Raw genomic sequence first — 25,817 nt, 5'->3', positions numbered from 1 at the left:
CATGGGTCTTAATGGAAGCGAGTCTGAGGAACAATAGATGCCTAGGCGCATAATGTGGGTGAACTGACCTGGGCGGCATAAAACAGTGTTCCATCAAGAAGCACAAAGCAAGAACCAATAGTAACTCTGCTGTGCGAATGAGGCCAAAACACAACCATGAGTTGGAATTGTTCATTACAGACATGAAACGAGAAAGATAGTCCAGGAGTTGTGTCGTAAATGCCAGCCTGCTTCTGGAGGTGACTTTCATCTTGCTGAAAACAAACAAACCCAAACAAACCTCCCACAAAATAGACCCCTGAAGGGGAATAACAGATTAATCAAAGGCACCCTCAGCAGTGGCAGCCGCCATCATCATCGGCGTCTTCCTCCACCTCGTCTTCCCCTCGCTCCCAACCCACCATTACTCGCCTGTCCCCTAAGCCCTGATTGTGTGTGAAGGACAAATACCGGCCTCGCATTACGGCCCTCTCCTCTGTGTCACTTTTGCCGGGGGCCTGGCGAAAAAGATGGAGGCTTTGGCTAAATGCAGCCGACGGGTTATTTTTAAGTCGGGCCCCATATCGCAGTAGAGCCTTGGCGTTCAAAGTCCTCCCAAGTCCCGCTGTCAGCTCTTGTGTTCGGCAGTCATGTATCTCAAGGAGGGAAATTGGAGTGAATGCCCTCTCCATTTTCAAATCCATTGGGTTCCTTTCTGCTCTCTCGAACCTTTTATCTGCACTCTGCACCCTTATTTCAGTCACAGTGGCTGGACTGAAAAGGGCGGTAGGGGCGGAGGAGGGGAGCGAGTGGAGGAGGCCTTGCTTTCCTTCAAATTGCTAGATAGTTTTATTGTGCCACCATGTAAACCTCCTTAAGAGGCAGAAGGGTGGAAATCCTTGGAATACAGCTCCTCGCTCAGTGCGAATGAATTGGTTCCTCCAACTTATAGGCTTGCGAGTGGGCTAAATTTGCGTAGAGTATGCCATTGTCAGTATTTTGAGATATCATTCAAAAGTACTCATTCAAGCAATTTTCCACACTGAGTTGTGCCCTTGAAAATAGGGCAGGCTCTACTATACGTTTACTGTTGAAGGGCAAGTTAGATCTAACCATAAAGCTCAACTCGGTATGCAGGAGGTCCGCATATTCCAGTGTTCAAAGCTGTCAAAATCACCTTGATATTCTGCACTGAATGCCTGAAGCCTCTGTGGCATGTTTAGCTGTCTACATGTGTACTCTGTATGTGTGTTTCCATGCGTAGGATGTCAGCAAGCGGATGTCTTTGCCTATGGACATTCGCCTGCCACCAGAGTTTCTGAAGAAGCTGCAGATGGAGAGCCCGCAGCCCTGCAAGCCACTTAGCCGTATGTCTAGACGAGCCTCACTGGTCAGTCACTTGTCACACACATATAAACATGCTCACACACACACACAACAGCAGTGTTTCCCCTACAGTTATATAGGGTGGGCAGCCGATTAGAGAGCCATCCACAAATGCACCTAACTCTGGTTAAAAAGCTTAACTGGGTTCATGCTAGGGTCTGGGTGGGTTGGAAGGTCCTAGGCCCTAGGCCCTAAGCCATTGCCTAGTGTAATGCTATCCAACGTGAGTATCTTTTAGCTAATGTAACAGAATTGGCAGTTAGTGTTCTTCTCCAAGCCTGTTGAGCTGTCCAGTGATGTTTTGGATTAGCAGCAGTTTGAAAAGATGAGGCAGGCTGGCTTTTCATGGCTTAGAGGAAGATGCTAGCACCATGTGATTTGCGGGGGGCCCTAGCAAGTGGCTGGGAACTGCCATTGGGTAAAAAAAAAGGTAAAAATAAAATTTCTTATAGGACGAATCGTTGTAATCAACAGTAAACTTACTTAAAGATGGGTAACCCTGTTAGCGCTGCATTGATACAATAGGATTTCTTTATTAAGAATTCTTTACCAATCTTTATTTGAGAGTTATTTGGGAGTTATTTATGGAAGATATTGGGAAAAAAAGAATGTTTTGTGATTCTGTAAGCAAATTATAATATACTGAGAGAGAGAGAGAATACTTCTAATATTCCCAGTTTGACAAAATAGATGGTCCTCATGTCACAGTTGTTGATATTGCTAAATCTTGTGCTTTCCCTTTTCCTGAGCATTATTACTACAGCAGCTCTGTTGCTTTTTGGAATCTGGAAGTTTTGTTCTGGAGTAAATGTGGCATTACAGTCTCATTTTCAACAATATTTAACCATTTTCCCACTAAGTGTTATGTGGGATCCGTTGGCATAGAGAAAGAACTGCGTGGCCTCTGAGGCTCGTACTGGTCATTTTACTCCTGAGACAGAGTACATTGTTGCAGTACTGGAATTACCAGCACCTATTACTGAGCCTAGAATGCCAATGTGAGCCATCCACCTGGAAATAGGGCAAATCTGTATGTTTTTAAACATTCTAATTTGTCTACTGATGGCCAATTTTGGGATTTCCATGTATTTCCAAGGCCTTTAAACAAAATGCACAGACATTAAGCATAATAATTAGTTGTCAAGCTTTACTGAACTTATATTAAGTACACCAATGTGTGTCCTTCATTTTCAGTCTGACATCGGGTTTGGGAAACTGGAGACCTATGTGAAACTAGGCAAGCTGGGAGAGGTGAGTGCTCATTCGATGCTAGGCTGCAGTGCATCGTATGATTTCAGTCTTCAGGCTTTTTCTAACATGAAGCAATCACGTTTATTTATGCACGCAGTATCAAAGAATACTAAAGTGTCAATCCACGCAGCATTGATTACAGCAAATAGCGGCACTGTTATTGTTATGGTGCGACGCCGATTCTGGCTTGGCTTTAATGCGAAGCACTTCAGTACCAAGAAAGCTCATCAATCTCTGATATTCTCTGAGCTGTGCTACACCGAATCTGTCAATTTTCCATTAGTAGCGAGAAAACATACACACTATGAAGCATGAAAAATAATGTCCTGCTCGCAGCCTGCAGGAATACCCTCGTTCATGGTTGCTTTACTAAAAAAAGGATTGTCTGGAAAATCAGACATGGGCAGCCTCACACAGCTGATAACAAGCCGAAGCGTACCAAAGTGAATAGCAAATCTGAGCGAGGGCTTTAATGTATTATACGTTTATTTTTTAATGAAACCTTTCGCGCTTTCGCTTTTGGCGAAGCGTCACACGCCTGCTGAAAACCCAAATGAATGGAATTAATGAGAATTAATCTGCCCTTTTCTCCTAACTACCTCATCCATCTCCTCTTCTCGCTATCTTTCCGTTCCACACATATAAAGATATAGACATACAGTCATGTGAAAAAATTAAGACACCCCGTTAGTGTTTTTTTTTTTTTTTTTAGCATATTTTAAATATATTGACCTTTGATCTTTGAATGAACAATATTGAGAGATGGAGGTAATATGACTAAACCAATAAATCTGAAGAAAACTGAACTCGTGGAGTTACTCCTTTCTAATATCTAATCAATAGAAATGCATTTTTTTTTTGCATAAACCAACTGTGAAGCATAGGGGTGGAGGTGTCATGGTTTGGGGCTGCTTTGCTGCAGCAGGGCCTTTATTGTGTAAAGACAAGCCCTTTATTGTATCAGAGGGTGCTTGAGGAAAATGTGAGACTTGATCTGTCCAAAAACTCAAGCTGTAGCGGAGATGGACCATGCAGCATGACATTGACCCACAACATTTTACTAAGTCCACTAAGAAATCAGTTAAAAGGAAAGAAATGGAGAGTTCTGGAATGGCCAGGTCAAAGCCTGAATCTTAATCCTATTGAGATGATGTGAGGTGATTTTAAAACAAGCTGAAACAATGCTAGAAACCCCAAAGATCACACAGCTGAAAGATTTCTGCTTGGAGGAGTGGGAAAAACGTTTGCCCAGTTGATGTCAGAGACTGGTTTATGGGTGTAGGAAATGTCTAATTGAGGTTATTTCACCCAAAGGGGGGCCTTCAAAGGGGTCCTAACCTTTTTTTGTTAAACAGTGATAGTGACATTTCTTTTGTTTTTGCAAAAGGTAATGCAATTAAACCACATTCCAATTATAATAGATATTGTTTGAGAGAAGATCAAATATTGAGATGTCCATATTTCTTTATAAAGAACTGACCTGACCACTAACATTGCATTTGAATGTGTTGCCAGTACACTTCAATTGCAAATGAAGTGTATCTGTCATGTCATCTTACCGAATCTCAGTGGCAAAGCTATGACGTTCTCTTTTTATCTCTATAACAGGGCACTTATGCCACTGTATTCAAGGGGCGCAGCAAGCTGACTGAAAATCTGGTGGCCCTGAAAGAGATCCGGCTGGAGCATGAGGAAGGAGCCCCGTGCACGGCCATCAGGGAAGGTAGCGCCCCTCTCCGAGACGCTTCTCTAGCCCAGAATAGCAGCCGATTTTTTAAGCTCCTCGGTTGTTAAAACTTCAGATTGTAGCCAGGAGTACAAATCCTAGACTAGCGAGCTGCAGGCTTCCTCTCCCCCTGGGCCTGAATCTCTCCCTCTAAATGAGAGAATGTGGACGTGAGAGGAATCGTTGAAGAGGGATCTCAACATGAAACAAGGCTGCCACCCAGTGGACATGTTGTGAACTGGGTGCCACTGGGAAAAGGAGGTCTTGTGCTGTTGCGCCACAGAAGAGCAATATAGCTGAAAGACTGGGATGACGTATTGTAATGCAGCGTGGAGTAGTAGTGAAATGCAAGGGTGTAGGAGAGAGAGATGGATATTTTTGGGTGGGGAGGTGGAGTAAATGAACCGAATAACTGAGTACGGAGACATTATAAAAGGAGGAGACAGTTCATTGATTGAAATATGAATGGGGGCACTCAGCGTGGTGACTGTATTATGGAAAGTAAAGATTCTCAATAAAAAGGGCTAATCGACCTGGTAGTAAACTCCAGGTTCAGTAAAAGTCAGACTCTACAACACACTAGTAGAACCCTTTGCTACATAAACCATTTAAAAAAAATACACAGCAGATATTTCTTATACATGTACACCAACCAGCCATAACATTAGTACCATCTGCCTAATATGGAGTAGGTCCACCTTGTGCCACCACAACAGATCTGACTATTCGAGCCATGGACTCCACAAGACCTCTAAAGGTGTCCTGTGTTATCTGGCTCCAAGATGTTATCTTGTCCTTTAAGATGTAAGGGTAGGGCCTTCATGGATTGTATCAGTGAGTCTTGGGTGCCCAAGACCTTGTCACCTGTTACACCTTAAAGTGTCTCAGATTCGTATGCTTGCTTATTTTTTCCTACTTTTATCACATCACCTACAAGAACTGACTGTTCACTTGCTGCCTACTATTATCCCAGCCCTTCATAGGTGCCACTGTAGATGAAGATAATCAATGTTTCATTGGTGGTCTAATGTTATGGCTGATCGGCAGACCTTATGCAGAAACTACCCTGTAAAAAAACTTAAAATGATGACAAGCAGGCAGCTAGACAGTTGTGCCACTCTAGAGCTGTGGAACCATGTACATTTCTGTATCCAAGAAAGTAGGGAAAGTTCAATTTACTGTGTTATTATGTAGTGTAATTTCACAGCTCTGGACAGGCCCTACGGTCTAACTGCTGCTCATCAAACGTGAGGAGATCATAAACTGAGATTCCAGCAAGGACTCGTTGTCTAAAGACCCCCAGTCTGGGAATATATATTAAAGGGCAAACTGAGATGCAGGAGTAAAAAATGTGAGGAGAATATTTGGACCAAACTAAGTCGAGTTAGTTGGGTCTGTTTTAAACTTGTAATGATTCCAGGGATTTTGGGACCCATGAAAAGATATCATACTGGGCCCCACAACTCTAATAATTCTGTGAATTCTTCGAAATACTCAATCAGTACATGTTTTAGGGCCCCTGTCATTCAGAGACCCTTTCACCTAACACCACATACAGCACCCCTGAATGGTTCTATATTGGACCATTGTCGTTACTAAAGAACTCTTGAAGAATTGTTTTTAATGGTGTTGCTAATGGCTAGCTGTCCAAAACTAGCTAACTAACAGGCTTCTCACTTGCAGTTACCAAGTCATTTTCAACATGACACAATCAGTAGGTAGCATTATAGTTAACTCTGTTATAGATATTAATTCAAACTTAGTATTAGATGTATCACTGAACATTGAGTAGGCCGAGTCCCCTCGTCCCCCCAGTTCCTAAGCCCTTGGTGGAATGGAGAGGATTGAGAATTAGCAAATTTACACTTGTCCCTTTGTTGCCGTAGTGTCGCTGCTGAAGAACCTGAAGCACGCCAACATCGTTACTCTGCATGACATCATTCACACTGACCGCTGTCTCACTCTGGTGTTTGAATATTTGGTAAGACTTGCTTTCATCTCCTGCACAGACAGTTGTTTTTCACAAAATGCAAAATAGTTTTGTTTTTTTTAAAAGGATGCTAAATAAATCAGTGCTTACAGTACCAGCGGCATTCGTCATTCAGGCATTGTTTTCTGAATGTATTCTTTATTTCCCCTCCAGGACAGTGATCTGAAGCAGTACCTAGACAACTGTGGAAACCTCATGAGCATACACAATGTGAAGGTGCCATAGACCTCCATCTAATCCTTTCCCATGGCTAAAACAAAAGCAATTTCCACATGAATCTCCTCTCTCTCTCTCTCTCTCTCTCTCTCTCTCTCTCTCTCTCTCTCTCTCTCTCTCTTCCCTTTCCCCTTCTCTCTCTCTCTCTCTCTAGATATTTATGTTCCAGCTTCTCCGCGGTTTATCCTACTGCCATAAGAGGAAGATTCTACACAGGGACCTCAAGCCACAGAACCTGCTCATCAATGAAAAGGGAGAGCTCAAGCTAGCCGACTTTGGTGAGACCTCTTTCAGCAGATTACACCAGCACAGCTTTGCTGTGCCTGGTTTCACACGGAATAGCAGTGATCCTTAATCTATTCCCCTCAGCAACAGCATGCTTTAGAAGTTTCATACAACATAAATCTCCAGATGACACTGGGCCAATTACTGGGTTACCAAGCAGCATTTGTTTCTCGGCTGAAGAATGTTTCATATCCCTCTCTGGCTCGTTAGGCCTGGCGAGAGCAAAATCCGTCCCGACGAAAACCTACTCCAACGAGGTGGTGACTTTGTGGTACCGGCCCCCTGACGTTCTTCTGGGTTCTACGGAGTACTCCACACCTATAGACATGTGGTGAGGACTTGCTGATCCTTTGCGAACCGGCTTCCACCACACTCTACCCAGTACACAGTCATTAAAAGGAAAGGCCTCTATACTACACAGTACTGTGCACAACTACGACAAATGTCCCCTGTACCGTATTCCATTCTTTTTAGTAGAATCAGTTCAGTCTTAGAAGTTGATCCTAATAATCCCTGGAAAATACATTCAATGATGTTGAGGTCAGAACTGGTGTGGTCGGGCCATTGTTCTGAGAAGCAGCTTCAGTAAGGGCTTCTTGATCTGCCCTGCATCCTTTCAGATCCACAGTGTTAAGCTGTCTTCTCACAGGGAAGGGATGGACAGAAACACCTGTGGATTGAGAGTGGGGATCGATGTTCTGCTCTCTCAAGATCAATGACACTAACTTGAAATAGCTTCACAGTAATATGTTTGTTTATTCATAACCTAGGATCCCCATTTGCGTGATATCTGGCACTGCTGCGAGGCTTTATGTGCCGTTCTACCAAGTCTTGCATGGCTATCTTTGAGTCATATTTTGAACTCCAGTTTTGGAAATTCCAGTTTCCAGTTCATTTTGTCACTTGTTGTCTCCTTTCTTATGTAACGTCTTCTCAGAAATATCTCCTGAAATGAATAATGTGTGGCCTTTTTGCCTGGATAAGAAAGAAAAGAAGGGGGGTCTCTGATTGTTCGCGATTGTGATGGCATAGAGCTTCCAAACTCTCACGCCATGAAACACACTATGGCCTTTATTCAGTTTGTACAAACCGTGAGTCTTAACTAGAAGGGATCTAAACGAACAGTGTTTTTTCAGACTCGTTTATTCCTCAGGTAAGTTGGGTTGTTGACTGAGTAGCAAGGTTTCTTTTTTTGACTCCAGTGTTCAATAAAAAACCCTGTGTGTTTCAGTAATCTCTGGGATTAGGCCAGTAGCCTAATCAGTCCATGTGTGACGGCAGCCACATGTCTCTTCCTGATATCTACAGCTCACAGACTTCCCATGGCCACCTTCCAAATGACTAGAAATCACAGCATGGTGCAAAAAACCATCCTTGAATTCACCTTAACCAAAGCCAGAAAATCTATTAGAATCCAGTCTTTCGTGCAAATTATCCCTGCTGCGTGTAAATGTCAAGATTTATTAGTTTAGTTTGGAATGAATGCATCTTTTTTTTCCTGGAATATAATGGAATTAAGCAGAGCGTGGCATTGTGCTTCAAAGTGACGGTTCCTTGTTTGGGTTCAGGGGCGTGGGGTGCATCCTTTACGAAATGGCGACGGGGAGGCCCATGTTTCCTGGCTCGACTGTAAAGGAGGAGCTGCACCTGGTCTTTCGCCTCATGGGTACGGTTAACCTTTGACAACTTCCAGTGTTGTGTCATTGCAACTAGACTCATTTGTATGTATTTTTCTAAATACCTTGCTTTGTGCACTGAGGCTCGTCAGGATGTTCAGGGAGCTAAAGGAACACTCCATCAAGATCTTCAAAGAAACTTTTACTTTAGCCACATGCATTTACACTGGGTAGTCAAACGTGTTTGTGGTTATTCAGACTAAAATCTGATTGCTTTGTGGGACGGATTATGCAAATACGCTAATTATGCAGCAGTTGTTACTGGTGTTTCGTTTTTACTGGGAGGGGTTTTGGTTGTTGATGGCATCATGGAGAGTTGGAGGCGTTTACACTGCTATACCATGGATCTAATGGGTCTTCAAATGGGCCATCTCCAGATATAATCCTGATACTTCTGATTACTTCTGATCCTGATAATCCTGAAAGTTCAATCTGCTTCACTGTAGATGATATTTACATTTAAGGCATTTAGCAGACACTCTTATCCAGAGCAACTTACAAAAGTGCTTTGCTATTTGCTTAAGAATAACCTCAGCTAGTTTGAATAGGCTAAAATTCAAAGATACCTCTTTAGGTTAAGACTCTACTAAACCCAAGTCAATATTATATATTATATTATATTATATTATATTATATTATATACAATACTATCATCATCTATTCAGGGTACAAATCAATCTGTTCTATCTCTTTTCAACCAGGGTCTCCGACTGAGGAGACCTGGCCTGGGATTGCAGCTAATGAGGAGTTCAAGTCCTACCTGTTCCCGCAGTATAAAGCCCAGGCTCTTATAAACCACGTTCCCAGGTAACAGAAGTACAACACAGCCTTTAGCCTGTTTCTGTATTTGCCAAATCAAGAAGATCTCAATTAAGCGAATAACCTACAAACCTTCCAGAAAATTCCAGAAAAGAGAGGCAACCATTATTGCTTGGAATGCAAACAGTCAAACGTAATCCTGCATATTTTACTACACAAATGCAAATAGCTGTGACTTATCACCTTCCTTCCAACGTATGATTGCAGGCTGGACACAGAGGGTATTGATCTCCTTTCAGCTCTTCTACTGGTAAGCGTGAATATCATAAAAATGCATGAATAGTTGACATTTTGCTAGTTCATTCATTTAAAAGGGGGTTCTTTAAGGTTTCTTTAGAGAAAAACAAGTGTTTATTATAGAACCATGGGAACTAAAAAGAACCAAACAATTGTTGTTGGCTGGTTTGCCTGGTTGAAAGGTGGACAAATGATGGGACATATTTGATGTGTATATGCTATATGGTTTAACCCCCCTTTTTAACTATGTATGTAAGCCCACACTTCATTACTGTCATCATTTACATCAGTTTTATAGGCCTTAAAATAGATCCCTGTGGGACTCCACAAACTCTGGTAAGCTAAGTGGCTGAATAATAGTTTTCTTTCTCTCTAGGATTAATAACTGAATTATTCATTTAGGGTTTAAATGGTTAAAGGACCTTTTCAGAAGTGGTTCTTTCAGAATTATTACTTGATAACATGGACAGTTTAGTGGACATATCATAACAACTTAATATACATACATGCATTATTATGGCTCACATTTGGGCATCCTCAGAAATTTGCAACCTAAAATATTTGTATTGTGTAATCTGAGAAACTGGACAATGTATTTGATTAAGCATCCTGTGCCTCTTTTGAATGAGTATAGCAAAACAAAATAAAGGCCCAAAATGCAATGTACAACCCAGAAGGGGCTCATGTGACCCATCCTGGTCTCATCACTCCCTGTTGGGACCCTAATGGGCATCCATATGTGGGACCAACATGAAACTCATGGAGAAAACTTTCTGGTTCCCAGTTGGTCTACTCATACAGGCCCCTCATGGGCATGTTATCTGGGTATCAAGCTGAAGTATCCCGCTAGCAATATTCACCTTTACCCTTTAATGCATATTATTCAGTAACTACAGGGACTTCTGTATAAACTGCCGGGGCTATTTTTTGGTAATAGAAGTTTGTAACAACACTTTCGGCCCGCCGGTGGTCCACAGACTGTTTAAGGGGTTAATAAAACAAGTTGTATGCTCTGTTTGTGCAGTTTGTAACAATGCAAATTATCGCTGTCCCACAATATTCTTGATTATGTGGCATAATTTGAATCAGCCAGTTGCCAGTCTTTACATTCTGTCAAGATGTCATGATGAATGGACCTATAGAAATGCTTTAAAATGGCTTGAAACAAAATCTGGGTCAGCGGTCACATAAGATTTCATTTCGTCAGTGTGATGCCCTCTAAAGGCTTAGCAAGCGTTGTATTGTAGCTTATAAAACAGTTCTAGTATGTGTTGGTAATGGTGAAGCTGTTTATGAGTTTATGATTATATTTAAGCCATTTTGTTGGATGATGGGAAGTCACCATAATTTAGGTTCAGATTCGTATTCTTTACCCCGGAGCTGTTTTGTGGGTGTGTAAGTCTGCACAAGAGGCATAAAGAGATTATCTTTCCCCCTCATTTTCTGGCTGCCGTGTCAGGTTCTAATAAAAGCTCTACCCTTGGGTGCTACCTTTGAGTAGTACTGGCTTTGGCCGTTTACTACTCTATGCTACAGTGTTACCAGTAACCTAGACATAGATTCCATATACCCTGCCACACTACCACAACAACTGTGATTTCCCCCTGAATGTTCCTCTCAGCCAACATCTAAGCTTTATAGATATCCTGGAGGCAAAGCTATGTCTGGAGATGAATGTTTTGCTAAAAATCTATATTTGGGATTCACAGCGATAAAAATCCCTCTCTGAGATAATGAGGGGAGCACTAGTTGACAACCATGGGAGAGAAATCGCCTCATACGTACCCTCTCACTGTTATCATTATTATTATTCAGTCCTTTTTCTTAATAGCATGTATGTACAGATTTATATAATAATACAGATTCACCTTCCTAATGTAAGATAATTACATTTAAGATGATTCTGGGCCAAACATGACCCTTTTGAGGTATTGACAGGTCAGTTATGGCAATTGCAAGTATATTGCAGGCAGAAATACTTGCCCAGCTTGTATCAGTCAATTTGGCATGAACAGCCAATCTGATGGAGATAATATAACTAAACACATTCAAGTGAAACATAAATAATACAATGCTCATGGCGAACAATTAGCACACCCCCACATTTATGACTACTTAAAGAGCCTACAATTAGAATCCGATGCAGCACATCAGCAGCAGATGATGCGAACAGGGTTAGAGGGGATGTTGGAGGAGCCTGTCATGTTATTTATAACTTAGACATTTAGTTTGGTTTGCTTTTGATTGGGTATTTGAGAGAAACATGTGAGTTAAAAAATGGAGCTGAAGAGGAAGTGGGCCATGCAAAATGACAATGACCCACACCTTTCCTGCAAAGAAATATCTCAAAAGCAAGACCTGGCAGGGTCAAATAAAATCTTAATCCTATTGAGGTGCAGTGTGGTGATTGGAAATTAGCTGTGCATGCAAGAAACCATTCAAACCCCACCTCATCACACAGCTAAAATAATTATGCACCGAGGAATGGGAAATACCTTCTCCTAGTTGATAGAGGGTTGAAGAAAATGGTTGTTTCAGTCAAAGGGGGGAATGCCAGGAAATACCAGCTATTATGGCCTAAGATGTCATAAATGTTTCCTCATATTTATCATATTTGTTTGTTAAATAAATGAACAGAGAACAGAGTAAAATTTTCATTGTTTTTTATACAAAGAAGATGCAACATTATCTTTAAATATAGCTTGAAAGAAGATCAAAAATAGACTAGTCCATATTTCTTAAAAATGAATTAAATATGGTGTCCACATTTTGTACAGCATTTTTTATTCTGGCCCAAAACTGGCCCAACTGCAGCCAGCTGTGGCTGTTTTCCAGCACCCAGGTCACTCCATGACTTTATGTGGACCATATAAAAGTAGCAAGTTAAGCCCAGAACTAGGTAAGGGCTGTTTGCCATCTTGGTATGCCAACAGATTGGGGATGCACTAAACCATTCCACTGCAGTTCGATTGAGAGACCTAGCGTTGTTTGCTGGTAGCTGCTTTTACTTCTGCTCGAGTCATGATTGCACTGAAGCAACAGCACTTTTACTCAAGGCTGGTTTTGGGCAACTCTTGTGGTCATGTAGACACACTCATTGACTATTCCTGGCAGACTCGCCAAGCTGTCCAGCAAAAAACAGGATCCTGTCGAGGGCTCAGTAGTAGAGTTTGGCTGAGTTGCGGGTGGCTGATGAAGGCATCTGCAGCGGGCTCTTCACCGGCTGCCTGCTTCTCAAAGTCCAATTAGAGTAAGCGGCAGGAAGTGTCAGGCTGAGAGGTTTATAGCGCTATGAAACCACAGGTAAACAAAGGCAAGCTGACACTGCTAAATTCTGCTTCAGTCAAGCTGAAGGAGGCAAAGGAGGAAGAGCTGTTAGTGCAGAGGAACCCCTGCGTGCACAAACAGAGGGAGAATACTGTTGTTTAGAAAGAAAAGTGTTACCGAAGAGTTTTTTCTATTATTACTTTACTTATTTACTTGATATGGACATTAATGTCATGGCAATGCTTGGCTTTTAGGCATTTCTGGGGTAGAATGAGTCTACAACATACATCTTTAATGGGGAAAAACAATAAATGACATTTTTGAGGAGGGTTCTGAAGTCACACAGGCTCCAAAGTATACAAATATGTGCATAAATATACAAACAACACGCCTAATATCCGGTTAAATGTCCTCAGCAAGTTGCCCCTTGATCCGGTGCTTTTGGTTGCCATTGACAAGCATCTGGCAGATTTCTGGTTGGATATTTGTTCACTCTTCTTGATGGAATTGGTAGACTTCAGATACTTTTGTTATTTTTTGCCACAGACCCCGACTTTTAAACACTCTCCACATATTTTCTATAGATTGAGGTCAGGACTTTGAAGGCGACATTCCAAAAGCTCAACATTAGCCTGCTATATCTACTCCACAACTAGCCTAATTGTGTACTTGGGGTCATTGTCCTCTTCAACCATCTAGCTGATGGTTTGAGGTTATGCTGAAGAATTCTGAGCTATTCCCCCTTCTGCAGCCCCAGAGCATGATGCTACCACCACCATGCTTAACAGATTGTATATTGTTCTCTGGGTTGAATACCTCACCTTTACTCCTCCAAACATTCTGCTGGTCATTGTGGCCAAACAACTCAATTTGTGTCTCGCCTGCCATTAGACTTTCTACCACAAAGTTTAGTCTTTGTCCATGTGCTCAGCTGCCAACTTCAGTCAAGCTTGAAATGTGTAGTTTTTGGGACTATTGGGAATTCTCAGTGCATTAATGATTCATTTTAAGGGGTGTATGTATATTGAACCTGTGTGCATAATGTGCTGATTTCTGTTCAAAGAAATCATTGAAATTCTAATATTGCCATGGCATTTATGTCCATGATGAGGGTATGTGGATATTCAACAATTGAAAAAAACCTCAGGCATCCTTTTTCTAATTTTTTAATAATGTTATTACTTTTGTTCAGACTTGAGAGCCACAATCAGAATAGGATGGTCTGTGACGGGGTGGTAAATTTCATCTTAAAATGTCTACAGTTTGGGCCCCAAGTGGTCCAGTGGACTAAGGCACTGTCACTCATCATGCTGCTAGCCATTGGCAGCTGAGGCCTTGCTCTCTCCAGGGTGGGTAGATGGCGCTCTCCCGCCACATCACTTTGCTGCGTTTGCTGGCATCTGCGGGCTGGTGCGTCGTAGCCGTGTATGCGGCACTTCTCTCCAGGTGCATTGGTTGCCCAGTGATGTTTCACATCACAAAAAATGAGAGACTTGACTGAGCACTGTTTGTAGGGGGCATGTGTTGGTCCACCCTCACTAGTGTCAGGGTCATTGTGTTGGTCATCTAAAAGACCATGATATGGCACCTGAAATTTGCTGACAGCCTATATATAACAATATATAATTATTTATAGTCATCGCTGTTGTTTTCTGTATTAATATCATTATTATGATGTATGATATATATTATTGTTGCAGAATAATGCTGCATTGTTTTTCAGTTCCGCATTAGTGCAGGTATGCATGCCTGTCTGCAGATACGCTTCTGTCCCGCAGTGCGAGCATGACGGGTAACCCGTCAGCCTGATGAAGGAGCAGGGTGATCTGTTACTGGCGACAGCGCGCTTAATGAGCGCGGGCCGCGCACCTGTTTCACATCAGGAGCCACACTGAGTAATCGCAGCCGGCTTTAGACCGTGACAAACGGGACGCTCTGTGTGATGTGCTGCTTCATTTGGGAATTGGGAGGTTATAGCCGAAGCTCACTGATGCTAACGTTGAGACACACACCCACAAGTGGGCAAACAGATAGTGCCTCCCACATATACTGTTAATGTGCCTTGGTGTATATGCGGCTGCATTAATGTAGTGAGGTCATTTAGAATCAAGTGAATTTGAGTAGATAAGTAAACATGCTGTGGGTGGTTGTTTATACTAGGCTATAATACTAGGATAATCAATTTGGTATAATCCTAGAATGCTAGTAAATAGCCTACAAACGATGTACGCTTAGCAGACGTGGAATACCCATAATCCATCACATTGTTTGGTTTGAAAATTCGCCTGCGTATATAAGAAAATGGAGTTTACATAATAATAATAATAATAATAATAATAATAATCACTTTAATCACCCCCTAGGTCTGAATGAGTGGGTGCGTTTGGTATCCTGCCGTGGATTGGTACCCAGGCGGCTAGTCCTTCCTTGTGAAACAAAAGTGGATAAGAAGATAAAATAAGTAATAAACTACAAATAAATGAATAATAAATAACAATAATAGAAAAAAAAGCAATACATTAAATAATACATACATGTAATATTTTGCACCATTTATTGTTTAAACACTGGAGGATTATGGAGGATTCAATACTATATTAAGGCTACAATAGCGTCAATATTTCACCAACTATGCTGCATATATATATATATATATATATATATATATATGCAGCATAGTTAAAGTGTCCCTGTGGTTTAGATGAGTTGGGTCTGGAAATCCTCTATCATACCTGTCAGCCTAACATTTACATGAACATGAATGACATTTATCAGACACTCTTATCCAGGGCGACTTATCTATCTATGAATTCTGCCAAAATCATCACTTATGTGTTGCTTCCTTTGGTTCCATGTATTTGCAGGCAATACACAATTCCTAGAACCTGAGTGTCAATTAAACACCTTTAATAGATAGAAGTGCTTTATTAAGCGCTCTCAAAAGAGGTGGGTCTTCAGATGATGTTTGAAGATAGCAAATGATTCTGCTGTTCGGCTGCTCAGGGGGAGTTGGTTTCACCACTTTGGTGCCAGGACAGAGAATAACCACCTTGAAAGAATTAGGAAGATGGGTCATTGATGAAACCTGAAGACAAAAGCATCTCTTAAAGACACGTGTTTACAGTTACAGATTTTAATATGAGAGCGGAGAAAGTGTATTACCAACAAAGTTACTCAATATTCTACTATTTAGTTATTTATTAATAATATTAAATATATATTTGATTAAATATATTATATGCAAAAAAAAACAACCATAAACTAAAATTACTACGGTGGTCTAATGCATGTATGGCCCTGTGGGGCCCTGTATGATATATTTTCAAATATAAAAAATATATCATAACATATCATACAGGGCCCCACAGCTATGAATAATTCTGCCAAAAATACTCAATTAATACATGTTTCAGGCCCCCTGTTAGTCACAGGCCCCTAGAAGCATCCTAACTTTATATCCTAACGGCCCCCCTGATTGTCTTGGAGGGGAAAATAATAAATAATCATGTTTTTTTGTTGTTGTTTTTTTTTAATATTGTGCCAATTATTTTGAGCTATTGCTCAGGCCTAGTTCAGTCCCAGTCTGTGGTTCTTCATTTTCTGCAGCATTTCAGGCTTTCCCTGTTCAAACACACCTGACACATCTCCTGAAGGGCCTCGGTAATGAGCTGATGAGTTGAATCAGCTGTGCAAGACCAATTAAAAAAAAATTTAATACCACAACCATGTGCAGCCCAGGGCTGGAACTGATCCTCAGCTCTGTTTTGTTTCCTTTGGTTCCACCTATGTCCTTATTTAATTAATACTGCATGACTGACAATATATAATAATACTACCTGATCCATTATCTCCAACTGTTTGCTTTTAGTACGACACCAAGAAAAGGATCTCAGCCGAGGCGTCTCTGAGACACGCGTACTTCCTCAGCCTGGGGGAGAACATCCACTCCCTGCCTGACAGTGAGTGCATCACACCTGCGTTTAAACAGAGGTCACTTAGCAGTGTCTTGATTGGGTCTCACCGTCTCCTCTCTGACCTTCCTCTGTCTGTAGCATCGTCTGTGTTCTCGCTAAAGGAGGTGCAGCTGCAGAAAGACCCTGGCCATCGCAGCTCTGTCTTTCAGCCCCCAGGTACGTTTCTAATGCGTCGGCCTCACCCATCATCATACGCTTTTTTTATACAGGGGTGTTAGGTGCATCATAAAACGCTAGGCTAGGCTAGGCAGAATGTGCAGTGTAATGTAGAACAGCCTCAGTAACAACCGATCAAAATTGGCAAGTTAAAAAGCTAATGATTACTAATTACCAGTGCTCAGCCCCTTTTCAGGGCTAAAGAAATGGGCGAAAGAAACCTCTGAATCACCTCTGAGTACTGTTCATGTCTGCTACTGAGCACATTGAGTAAACCTCCACAGAGCAGGCTAGAAAAAGTAAGTGAATCTCTTAATGGCTTCTCCAAGCGCTAATTGACAAAAAGGTGTTTCAGTTATGTAGGATGGGGCTGGAAATGTGGGTCTTTACAGAAGCTTTGTTATAAAAGATTTACATAAGAATATTTTAATAAAAGAACAACTGTTTGTGTGTTATTTGTTAATTTATTTTAATTGAGTTTGTCTATATTAATGACTTAGATAAAGATCAGACCACATTTTATTAGTAATCAATGCAGAAATCCAGCCTCATCCAAAAGGTTCACATACTTTTTCTTGCAACTGTATCAGTTTGGTCTGAACTGTATCAATAACTTCCATGTGGTCAAAAGTGGCACCAATACAAAACAATAGAAAGTGAAAGAAAAGGCATCCAGATATACAGGCATTTCCACTACTTACCACAGACTACATGGGTGCACTACATGGAGTTGATGATGTTAATGGCCATCACAGTGCTCATTATGCCATTGTCAATGTTATCGTAAATTTAGCAGGGAGTTTTATAAATCATGCTCTGTCTTTTTTGTTTTACTGCTGCAGCAAATAATCAACGCTCTTTTACTTGATATACAGTTGGTTTAAATATATTTTTTAAGTACAGTGTTTAACAGTCTACAGTGTTTAAGTACAGTCTGTTACTTCCTCTTAATTTCAGGTCGGGGCAAGAATCGCAGACAGAGTATATTCTAAAGGCTGATACAGTGGCCACCTAAAGAGGAGGGTGCACATCACAAGAACAACATCGCTATGAAGCAAATGACTGTACCTGACCCTTCCATGTCCGACCTGCCTGTCCGTCTCCTGAAACCTCGTCTCAGTGCTACACCCAGCTGAAGGACAGGGAACTGGAAATCGTACACACTGAGGTCAACTGTTTTCAGCACTGCCACATTTAATTAGGCTCACTTACCTAACGTTACCTAAACAGAGGGAAACGTTCTTGACTTCCTCAAAAATTCCTGACTCTCCTGGTCCCAGTGTTCCCTGTCCTCCAGGCTCTGTTGTCTCGTCTTCTGGTTTATCAACAGTACAGACCAAACACTCTGATCCATATTTATCCAGGCACTGATTTTAGAACTGGGCCGGCTTTTCCATAAGCATCTTGGCAAAGGATTGTTCTTAAATAGTAGAACAAGCTTTACCAGTTAAGATGATCTGAACACCAAGATGGGCCTAGATCAGTACTCCTAATCTGGCAAAACTGTAGATGAAGTAGCTCTGAAAAGCTGCATCAAATACAATATGGTATTACACAATATTAATAATAACAACTACAACTACTACAGTGTTATGACCAAAAGGTTTGTCCCATAGAAATATTGTAGACAGGGATGACTGGCTTTATCTAGTCTTTTTCTTAATGTAGTTCTTTCAGGTTCTATGCTTCTAATTACAGCCTAATTGTGAGTGTACACTGATCAGCCATAATATTAAAACCACTGCCTGATGAAGTGAATTATCTATACATTAATTATTTGGTTCAAGTTGATGTGCTGGAAGCAGGAAAAACAGGCAAGTGTAAGAATCTGCACCAAGACCGGGTCACAACATCTCCAAAACATCAGGCAGGTCTTGTGGGGTTTTCCCAGTATGCAGTGGTCAGTACCTACAAAAGGTGCTCCAAGGAAAGGACAACCAATGAACTCGTGACAGGGTGATGGACACCCAAGGCACATTGATGTGATCCATGGAGGCTTCACTTTACGACTTACAGGATCTAATCTAGGTTCTAGATGCTACAGGGCACCTTCAGTGGTCTCCTTAACGAGAGGCAGTAAGGCAATTAATAGAGGCAATTAGATTGGTTGGTTTTAATGTTACGGCTGATCAGTGTATGTTTGTATGGGAGATGCTGCAACTCTGTCCTTGTTTCTTGATGTACAATAATTCCTTAAAGAGTACAGAGTACATCCGTGATACGTGCTCTAGACACCATCCGTCCAGCATTATTGATCTGATCTGATCTGATCATTTGTGAAAATGAACACCAGGTTTTGACACTCCTCCAGATCAGACGTTGCGCTGAAGTCAGGTTGTGAGCCATTATTTTAAAGGTAGTATTATCTGAACACTGTCACTTTGTGATTTTACCTCAGAGATGAATATTTTCCTCAAGCATCTAAAGGTGCCTTGTAAATCAGACATGGTGATGGGTCCAACGTTACGTTTCTGAAAACTAACTACACTGTTCTGATATTCTTAGTGATGAAGAATATTTCATCCCTCGCGAGTGATTGCACACAATCTACTGTTTGGCTTGATGAAGTGCTCTACTGTTTTTGCACATTGTATCCAAGTGTCCTCTTGAGCTCCTTACTTCATTTTGTCCTTGTGTTGTTTACCTGCCCCGCCCAAAAACCCCAACCCCACCTTCACATAAGCCCTACCTTGGGCCCATACTAAAAGCACCATGTTTCTAGTGAAAGCCATTGACCGCAGAGAGTCGTAGTGGTGTTGTCGTTGGAGTTGTATGAGTTGAACAACAGCAAACGTGAATGCACTGTATTTCTACAGCCACCAGGAGGCAGAAAGCAGCAAAAGGTTAAACTAACATGAAAACAAGTGTGTGAGGTGAAGAGTGTGCGTGAAAAGAGAGAGAATAGAGAGAGAGAGAGAGCTGCCAATTGTGTACTATTAGACACTTCACCCCCTTTTAGTTTGTTTAGTTTTAGCATCACTGCAATAGAAGTTGCAGAAGCTCCAGTTCTCTTATATGTGAGTTTTGTGGTAAATTAAAAAATAAAAAAGTATTTTAAATAATGTATTGGACAGAATTAATATATATATATATAAATATAAATATATGTATTTTAACAAGTGTCTTCTTTATTCTCAGTGAATTTTTGCCAGACAAATTGAGATGACTGTATTAAATGACTTTAGATTATGTCTAAATGTTTTATAAAAGATTTAGATTTTTGTATGAAATGTGATATTAAATATTTTGTGTGATATGTCTATTCTATTTCGATATACTGAAGCTGAATGTATTGTGAAAAAAGAAGCCAAAAGTGATTGAATAATTAATAACTAAATAAATGATAAATCTCCATATTGCAAGTCACTGGGCGTGAACTTTGTGTGTTTCTGTATTACACTGGAGACCAAAGGCCTTATGTTGCGTTCCTCTTCAACTGGGATGTCGGAATTTCCGAGTTCCAAGTGAAGAGCCTCACCAACCCAGAGTTCAAAATCCAAGATGGTTGCACCACACAGCAGTGGTAAAAGCAGGGGTGTCAGCAGTGTATTAGCACTTCTATCCATTTATTTCTCATTAAATCAGTTGTACATAGAGTACTGTTCAACTTTTATCTGTGGACGTGTTTCTATGATGTTTAGATGCAAGTTGTCATCAACTGGTATCGCTAACAATGCTAACCTAGGACATCAAATATGGGCTTAATAATCTGATACCCTCTGACAAGGGCCAAATTGTTATGGCTAGATGACAGAGCATCAGAGCACCTCCGAAACATCATGAAGGTCTTGCGGGGTGTTCCTGGTATGCAGTGGTCAGGACCTACCAAAAGTGCTTCAAGGAAGGACAACTGGGTGACAGAGTCGTGGGCACCTAAGGCTCATTGATGTGACCCATGGCGGCCTCCAAAGGTGTCACATCCATTCCTCAGGTAGAAGTGGAGATACTAGGGTTTAAAAAGACTTCTATAGAAGCTGAAGTATCAACTTAAGCTTTTTACTCAAGTAAAAGTGTAAAAGTACTGGTTTCAAAACTACTTAAAGTAGAAACGTAAAAGTAATGTAAGGAAAACAGAGGCAGGCCAACAGCTTAGGCCTCGCCACAGGGGTCTATTGTGCACCACAGTTGGCTGAAAAAGAATTACTCCAGTAAACTATAGATAACCAACATTTCTACTTAAGTAAGGTAACAAAGTATTTGTACTTCGTTACTTGACCCCTCTGGCGGCCCCACCTCACATCTTACAGGCCGTAAAGGACCTTCAGAGTGGCTTTGACGGGTAAGGCAGTTTTGGCAGCACATGGGAGACCTACATAATATCAGACAGGTAGCTTTGATGTTCACAAGTTCTTGAAGGCTCTACCTCCTATTTTCTCTTTTGGAGAACCACACAAAGTGCCTCGCTCTGTCACCAAGGCAATGCCAAATCCACACCAGGGTTTGAGGGTTAGGTGATATTCAGGTTATGTCATAAACAACACAATCAGCAGATTTAAGAAATGAAGAATTTGTGAGACTGTGCTGGGACATGTGTGGAGAAGAAAAAGCCAACCACTATAGGAGGTGGGAGGATAGCAGTGAAGAATGTGTGAGAAGCTGCTCCTTTTAAGAAAACATTATGACAAAGCAGAGTGACACAGCCATCAAGACACATTAAGATATTTACACAAACATCACATTATGAATCTGTATGAAAGTACTGCTCTGGTCTATACTCTCTAGCATCTGATCCTGCATCATTGCAAACTAATCCATGGATTAGTGATTAGTAACAATTGGCTTGGTTTCCCAGGCATGGATTAAGCCTATGCTTGGAATAAATTGCAGGTGTTATGGTGAATCACCATAGAAAATTCATTTAAATCCAAGACTAGGCTTAATCCGTATGTGGGAAAGTAACCATTGAGCATGCAGACTCTAGGTTCTCAACAAACGATGCAACTGGCCAGATTCAATGTGACACAACAGTGGATTAGACCATTTTCCCTGTGCATGGCTGGAAGTCCAAGAGAGCCAACAAGCCTTGCCCCCATTCAGCATGAAGCTAGCTGGTGTGGGGGCGCCTGTTTGCTGATGTAACATACACACACACACTCATATATATATATATATATATATATATATATATATATATATATATATATATATATATATATATATATATATATATATATATACATATATTTATTTATTTATTATTTATTTATTTTTTTAAGGGGTGATTTCTTAGCTTCTTTTACAAGGTAACATTTTGTCAGAGTTTTAGGTAACGTGGGTTTTTTTTATTTTATGGTGGGGTGCTTCATGTGTCTCTGAGGAACCACACAGAACCCCTTACCCTCCCAGCACTGGTGGTATAGTGTGATAGGGTAAGGTCTAGCATCGATCGAGTGGGAATCGATAAATGGTGAATGAAGCTGGGCAAAATGCATGGAAACGCAAACAGTCACCACAAGCTGTCCTGCCTTAATATTTGACCTGCCTTGAGTAATCAGGAAATCGTGTAGACCCCTGCCATGTGTTTTTGCTCACACCATTTTCTGACAAGTTGCAATTTATCCCCTACAATAATAATTATTTTTGGCATGACTCAGACTTCTCAAACTGTTGTGATTGTTGTACAGATAAATTAGAAGTAAGATAAGCTCAACCCCACCAACACTCATGCTGCTCATCTTTTTTGGGGTTCTTTAATTGATTCTATATGGCTTGATGCAGTGACGTGAAACCTTTGAGGACTTTTGTTTGAAACGTATGTTTTACATAATCCTGGAGATGATTGGCCTCCTCCGTGAGCTAAACATATACACACACAGTCTGAAACTCTGGATTTGTCCTAATTGCATTCGACTTACCAATACTAGCTAGTTTTTGAGTGTGAAGTATGAAGTATAGATAAAAGCGCCAACGTTGAGTATACTCAAATATTCAAGGTACACACTCAGAATGGGCAGTTGCAATGGTCACTGTTATCCCACAATGCAATGCGAAACGGAAAGGAAGGAAGGCCTGGAGAACTTGAAGTGACGTACATTGGCAAGGCAACGCTTCATCACTTCCTGTTAGTAGATATTAACATACTAACGGCTTAGTATTTTAATATTTTGTTTACTAACCAGCCAAACCTCTCACTTAAGATTAATATATAGTTCATGCCTTATAGTAATAGTGAGTTGTACGCAATTGGGACATGGCCTCCGAGGGGGCAGTGGTGGCAGTGGTGGCTCAGCGGTTAGAGTGCCAGGCTATCAATAACAGGGTTGTGGGTTTGATTCCCGGGCTTGGCACACTGCCACTGCTGGGCCCTTGAGTTGCTCCCTGGGCGCTGGAGTTGGCTGCCCACCGCTGTGTGTGTGTGTGTTTGTTCACTACCACAGATGGGTTAAATGTGGAGGATGCATTTTGCTGTACAAATACATGCACCTTTACCTTTGATTGTACAGCTCAGGACCACATATACGGCCACAAAAAGCAAACTGATTAAAATATGAATAATGATGACTATTATGCTGAGTTCTGGGCCTAATGTGAAGAAGAAGAAGAAGAAAGGTGAGCTATCCAGAATGTATACTAACAGGCTTCAGTATGTCTTCTAAAGTGTGAAACCCAAGCTTCATGAAAGATAGCTTCACAGTGATATTTCTGTAGCAATTAGAAATATGTATCAGTAAAATCACAGTTTTATTTGGTCTATTATTTTTTTTAAGGAGCTGCACTCACCAGACATCCAAGAGGCTCCACATTTAATTTCCGGTCTAATATCAGAGTAGCGTGTATCCCACATTACACAAAGCCATATGGTGCTCTTGCTGTGTGATTAAAGAACACATGGAGCCTGCAATTTATTGCTACGGATGTTTGTTAACTATGAGTGTAATCATAGATTAATATCCTTTAAAAGTCGTAGGTCAATGGGCTACACTCATTCTGAGATGAGCAGAAGCGAGCAGGTGCTGTTCATACACTCACTACTACTCCAGATGAAGTGAGAGTCTGATTGTACAGTTTCACTGGTTTAAATAAAACTGAAGTAATCTAATCCATCTAATCCATGGGGAGCCACTGACTGAACAGCAGCATTATTAAACGTTACAAACAAGACACAGCGTGAACGCCCAACACATCAACACAAGCTATTGCTACGATTAGCAGGATCTTAGATTAACCTTGTAAGTTGTCTTTTTGATTGGCCAAGGAAAGAACCAGAGCTTAAATGCATAAATACTGAAAATGCTTATTAATGAAAGGTTTTAAATATTCTGTTTAAATATTTGTTATATCCCTGCTAAAAATACCCTAACCAACCGGTTAGCCAGTTTAGGTCTTGACCAGTATAAGCAATGCTTCTTTTTTTTAACCAAGCTTGCTGATCAGCATGACCAAGGTGGTTGACTAGCATGACCAGCATGACCAAGGTGATTACCAACAATTCCTTCCCCTTACTTAAATAAATTGTTCCCTCAGTTTAACTGGGTAACAGCCATCAGTTTAACAATTACTTCCTTTTAATTTAATAACTCATTCCTATTGCCTGTTCCCTCAGTTTAACAACCCTTTCCTTTTAATTTATTAAATTGTTCCCTAGTTTATCAACCCCTTCCCCTAATTTAATAAATCATTCCTTAGTTTAACACTCCCTCCCCAATTTAATAACTCATTCCCCTTAGTTTATCAACCCCTTCCCCTAATTTAATAAATCATTCCCCTTAGTTTAACAACCCCTTCCCCCAATTTAATAAATCATTCCCCTGAGTTTAACAACCCCTTCCCCTAATTTAATAAATCATTCCCCTTAGTTTAACAACCCCTTCCCCTAATTTAATAAATCATTCCCCTTAGTTTAACAACCCCTTCCCCTAATTTAATAAATCATTCCTTAGTTTAACACTCCCTCCCCCAATTTAATAACTCATTCCTTAGTTTATCAACCCCTTCCCCTAATTTAATGAATCATTCCCCTTAGTTTAACAACCCCTTCCCCTAATTTAATGAATCATTCCCCTTAGTTTAACAACCCCTTCCCCTAATTTAATAAATCATTCCCCTTAGTTTAACAACCCCTTACCCTAATTTAATAAATCATTCCCCTTAGTTTAACACTCCCTCCCCCAATTTAATAACTCATTCCTTAGTTTATCAACCCCTTCCCCTAATTTAATAAATCATTCCTTAGTTTAACAACCCCTTCCCCCAATTTAATAACTCATTCACCTTAGTTTATCAACCCCTTCCCCTAATTTAATAAATCATTCCTTAGTTTAACACTCCCTCCCCAATTTAATAACTCATTCCCCTTAGTTTATCAACCCCTTCCCCTAATTTGATAAATCATTCCCCTTAGTTTATCAACCCCTTCCCCTAATTTAATAAATCATTCCTTAGTTTAACAACCCCTTCCCCTAATTTAATAACTCATTCCTTAACTATTTATTAAATTAGGGGAAGGGGTTGATAAACTAAGGAATGAGTTATTAAATTGGGGGAGGGAGTGTTAAACTATCTCAGTAATAAAACACATTTTAAATACAAAATAATGTATTAAATTCAGAGAACGGATTCCAAAAATTGAATTTATTATTTTTTTATATTTATTTATTTATTTATTTAACAGTGAGACGATTTCTTAGCTGCTTTTATAAGGTAACGTTTTAAAATCCGGGCCGAGCTTTTTCTAAGAGTTTTATAGAACTTTTTGTCTGAAGCCTGGTGGACTTTCCGTGTGGTGACCTCGCCGCTGACCAGTGCGGCTGGAGCGCTCAGGGGGAGGACGCAGTGGGTGGACCGAGCTGATGGTGCGGCTGTTGAGCTGAACTGCTGGGCGCCACGCCTCATCTCATCTCATATCCACGGCTTCC

At 40.8% G+C, this 25,817-nt stretch overlaps 1 protein-coding gene across 1 annotated transcript in view; it reads left to right on the top strand.

Moving 5' to 3' along the window:
• The window catches only part of cdk18 (cyclin dependent kinase 18), a 68,580-nt gene extending 48,423 nt beyond the window's left edge, over positions 1 to 20,157 (top strand). The window contains exons 4-16 of the mRNA XM_072665668.1: positions 1,244 to 1,369; positions 2,560 to 2,616; positions 4,225 to 4,339; positions 6,229 to 6,323; positions 6,486 to 6,548; positions 6,703 to 6,826; positions 7,044 to 7,164; positions 8,402 to 8,499; positions 9,211 to 9,316; positions 9,536 to 9,578; positions 16,701 to 16,791; positions 16,885 to 16,962; positions 17,920 to 20,157. Coding sequence (XP_072521769.1) covers positions 1,244 to 1,369; positions 2,560 to 2,616; positions 4,225 to 4,339; positions 6,229 to 6,323; positions 6,486 to 6,548; positions 6,703 to 6,826; positions 7,044 to 7,164; positions 8,402 to 8,499; positions 9,211 to 9,316; positions 9,536 to 9,578; positions 16,701 to 16,791; positions 16,885 to 16,962; positions 17,920 to 17,954 — 1,152 coding nt within the window. The 3' untranslated portion in view covers positions 17,955 to 20,157. The remainder of the gene's footprint in view (positions 1 to 1,243; positions 1,370 to 2,559; positions 2,617 to 4,224; positions 4,340 to 6,228; positions 6,324 to 6,485; positions 6,549 to 6,702; positions 6,827 to 7,043; positions 7,165 to 8,401; positions 8,500 to 9,210; positions 9,317 to 9,535; positions 9,579 to 16,700; positions 16,792 to 16,884; positions 16,963 to 17,919) is intronic.
• The last annotated feature ends 5,660 nt before the right edge of the window (positions 20,158 to 25,817 follow it).

Source organism: Salminus brasiliensis, chromosome 21 (assembly GCF_030463535.1).
Source record: "Salminus brasiliensis chromosome 21, fSalBra1.hap2, whole genome shotgun sequence".
NCBI lineage: Eukaryota > Metazoa > Chordata > Actinopteri > Characiformes > Bryconidae > Salminus > Salminus brasiliensis.
The sequence above is the reverse complement of the archived record's forward strand: the minus strand, read 5'-3'. Positions and strand labels throughout refer to the sequence as shown.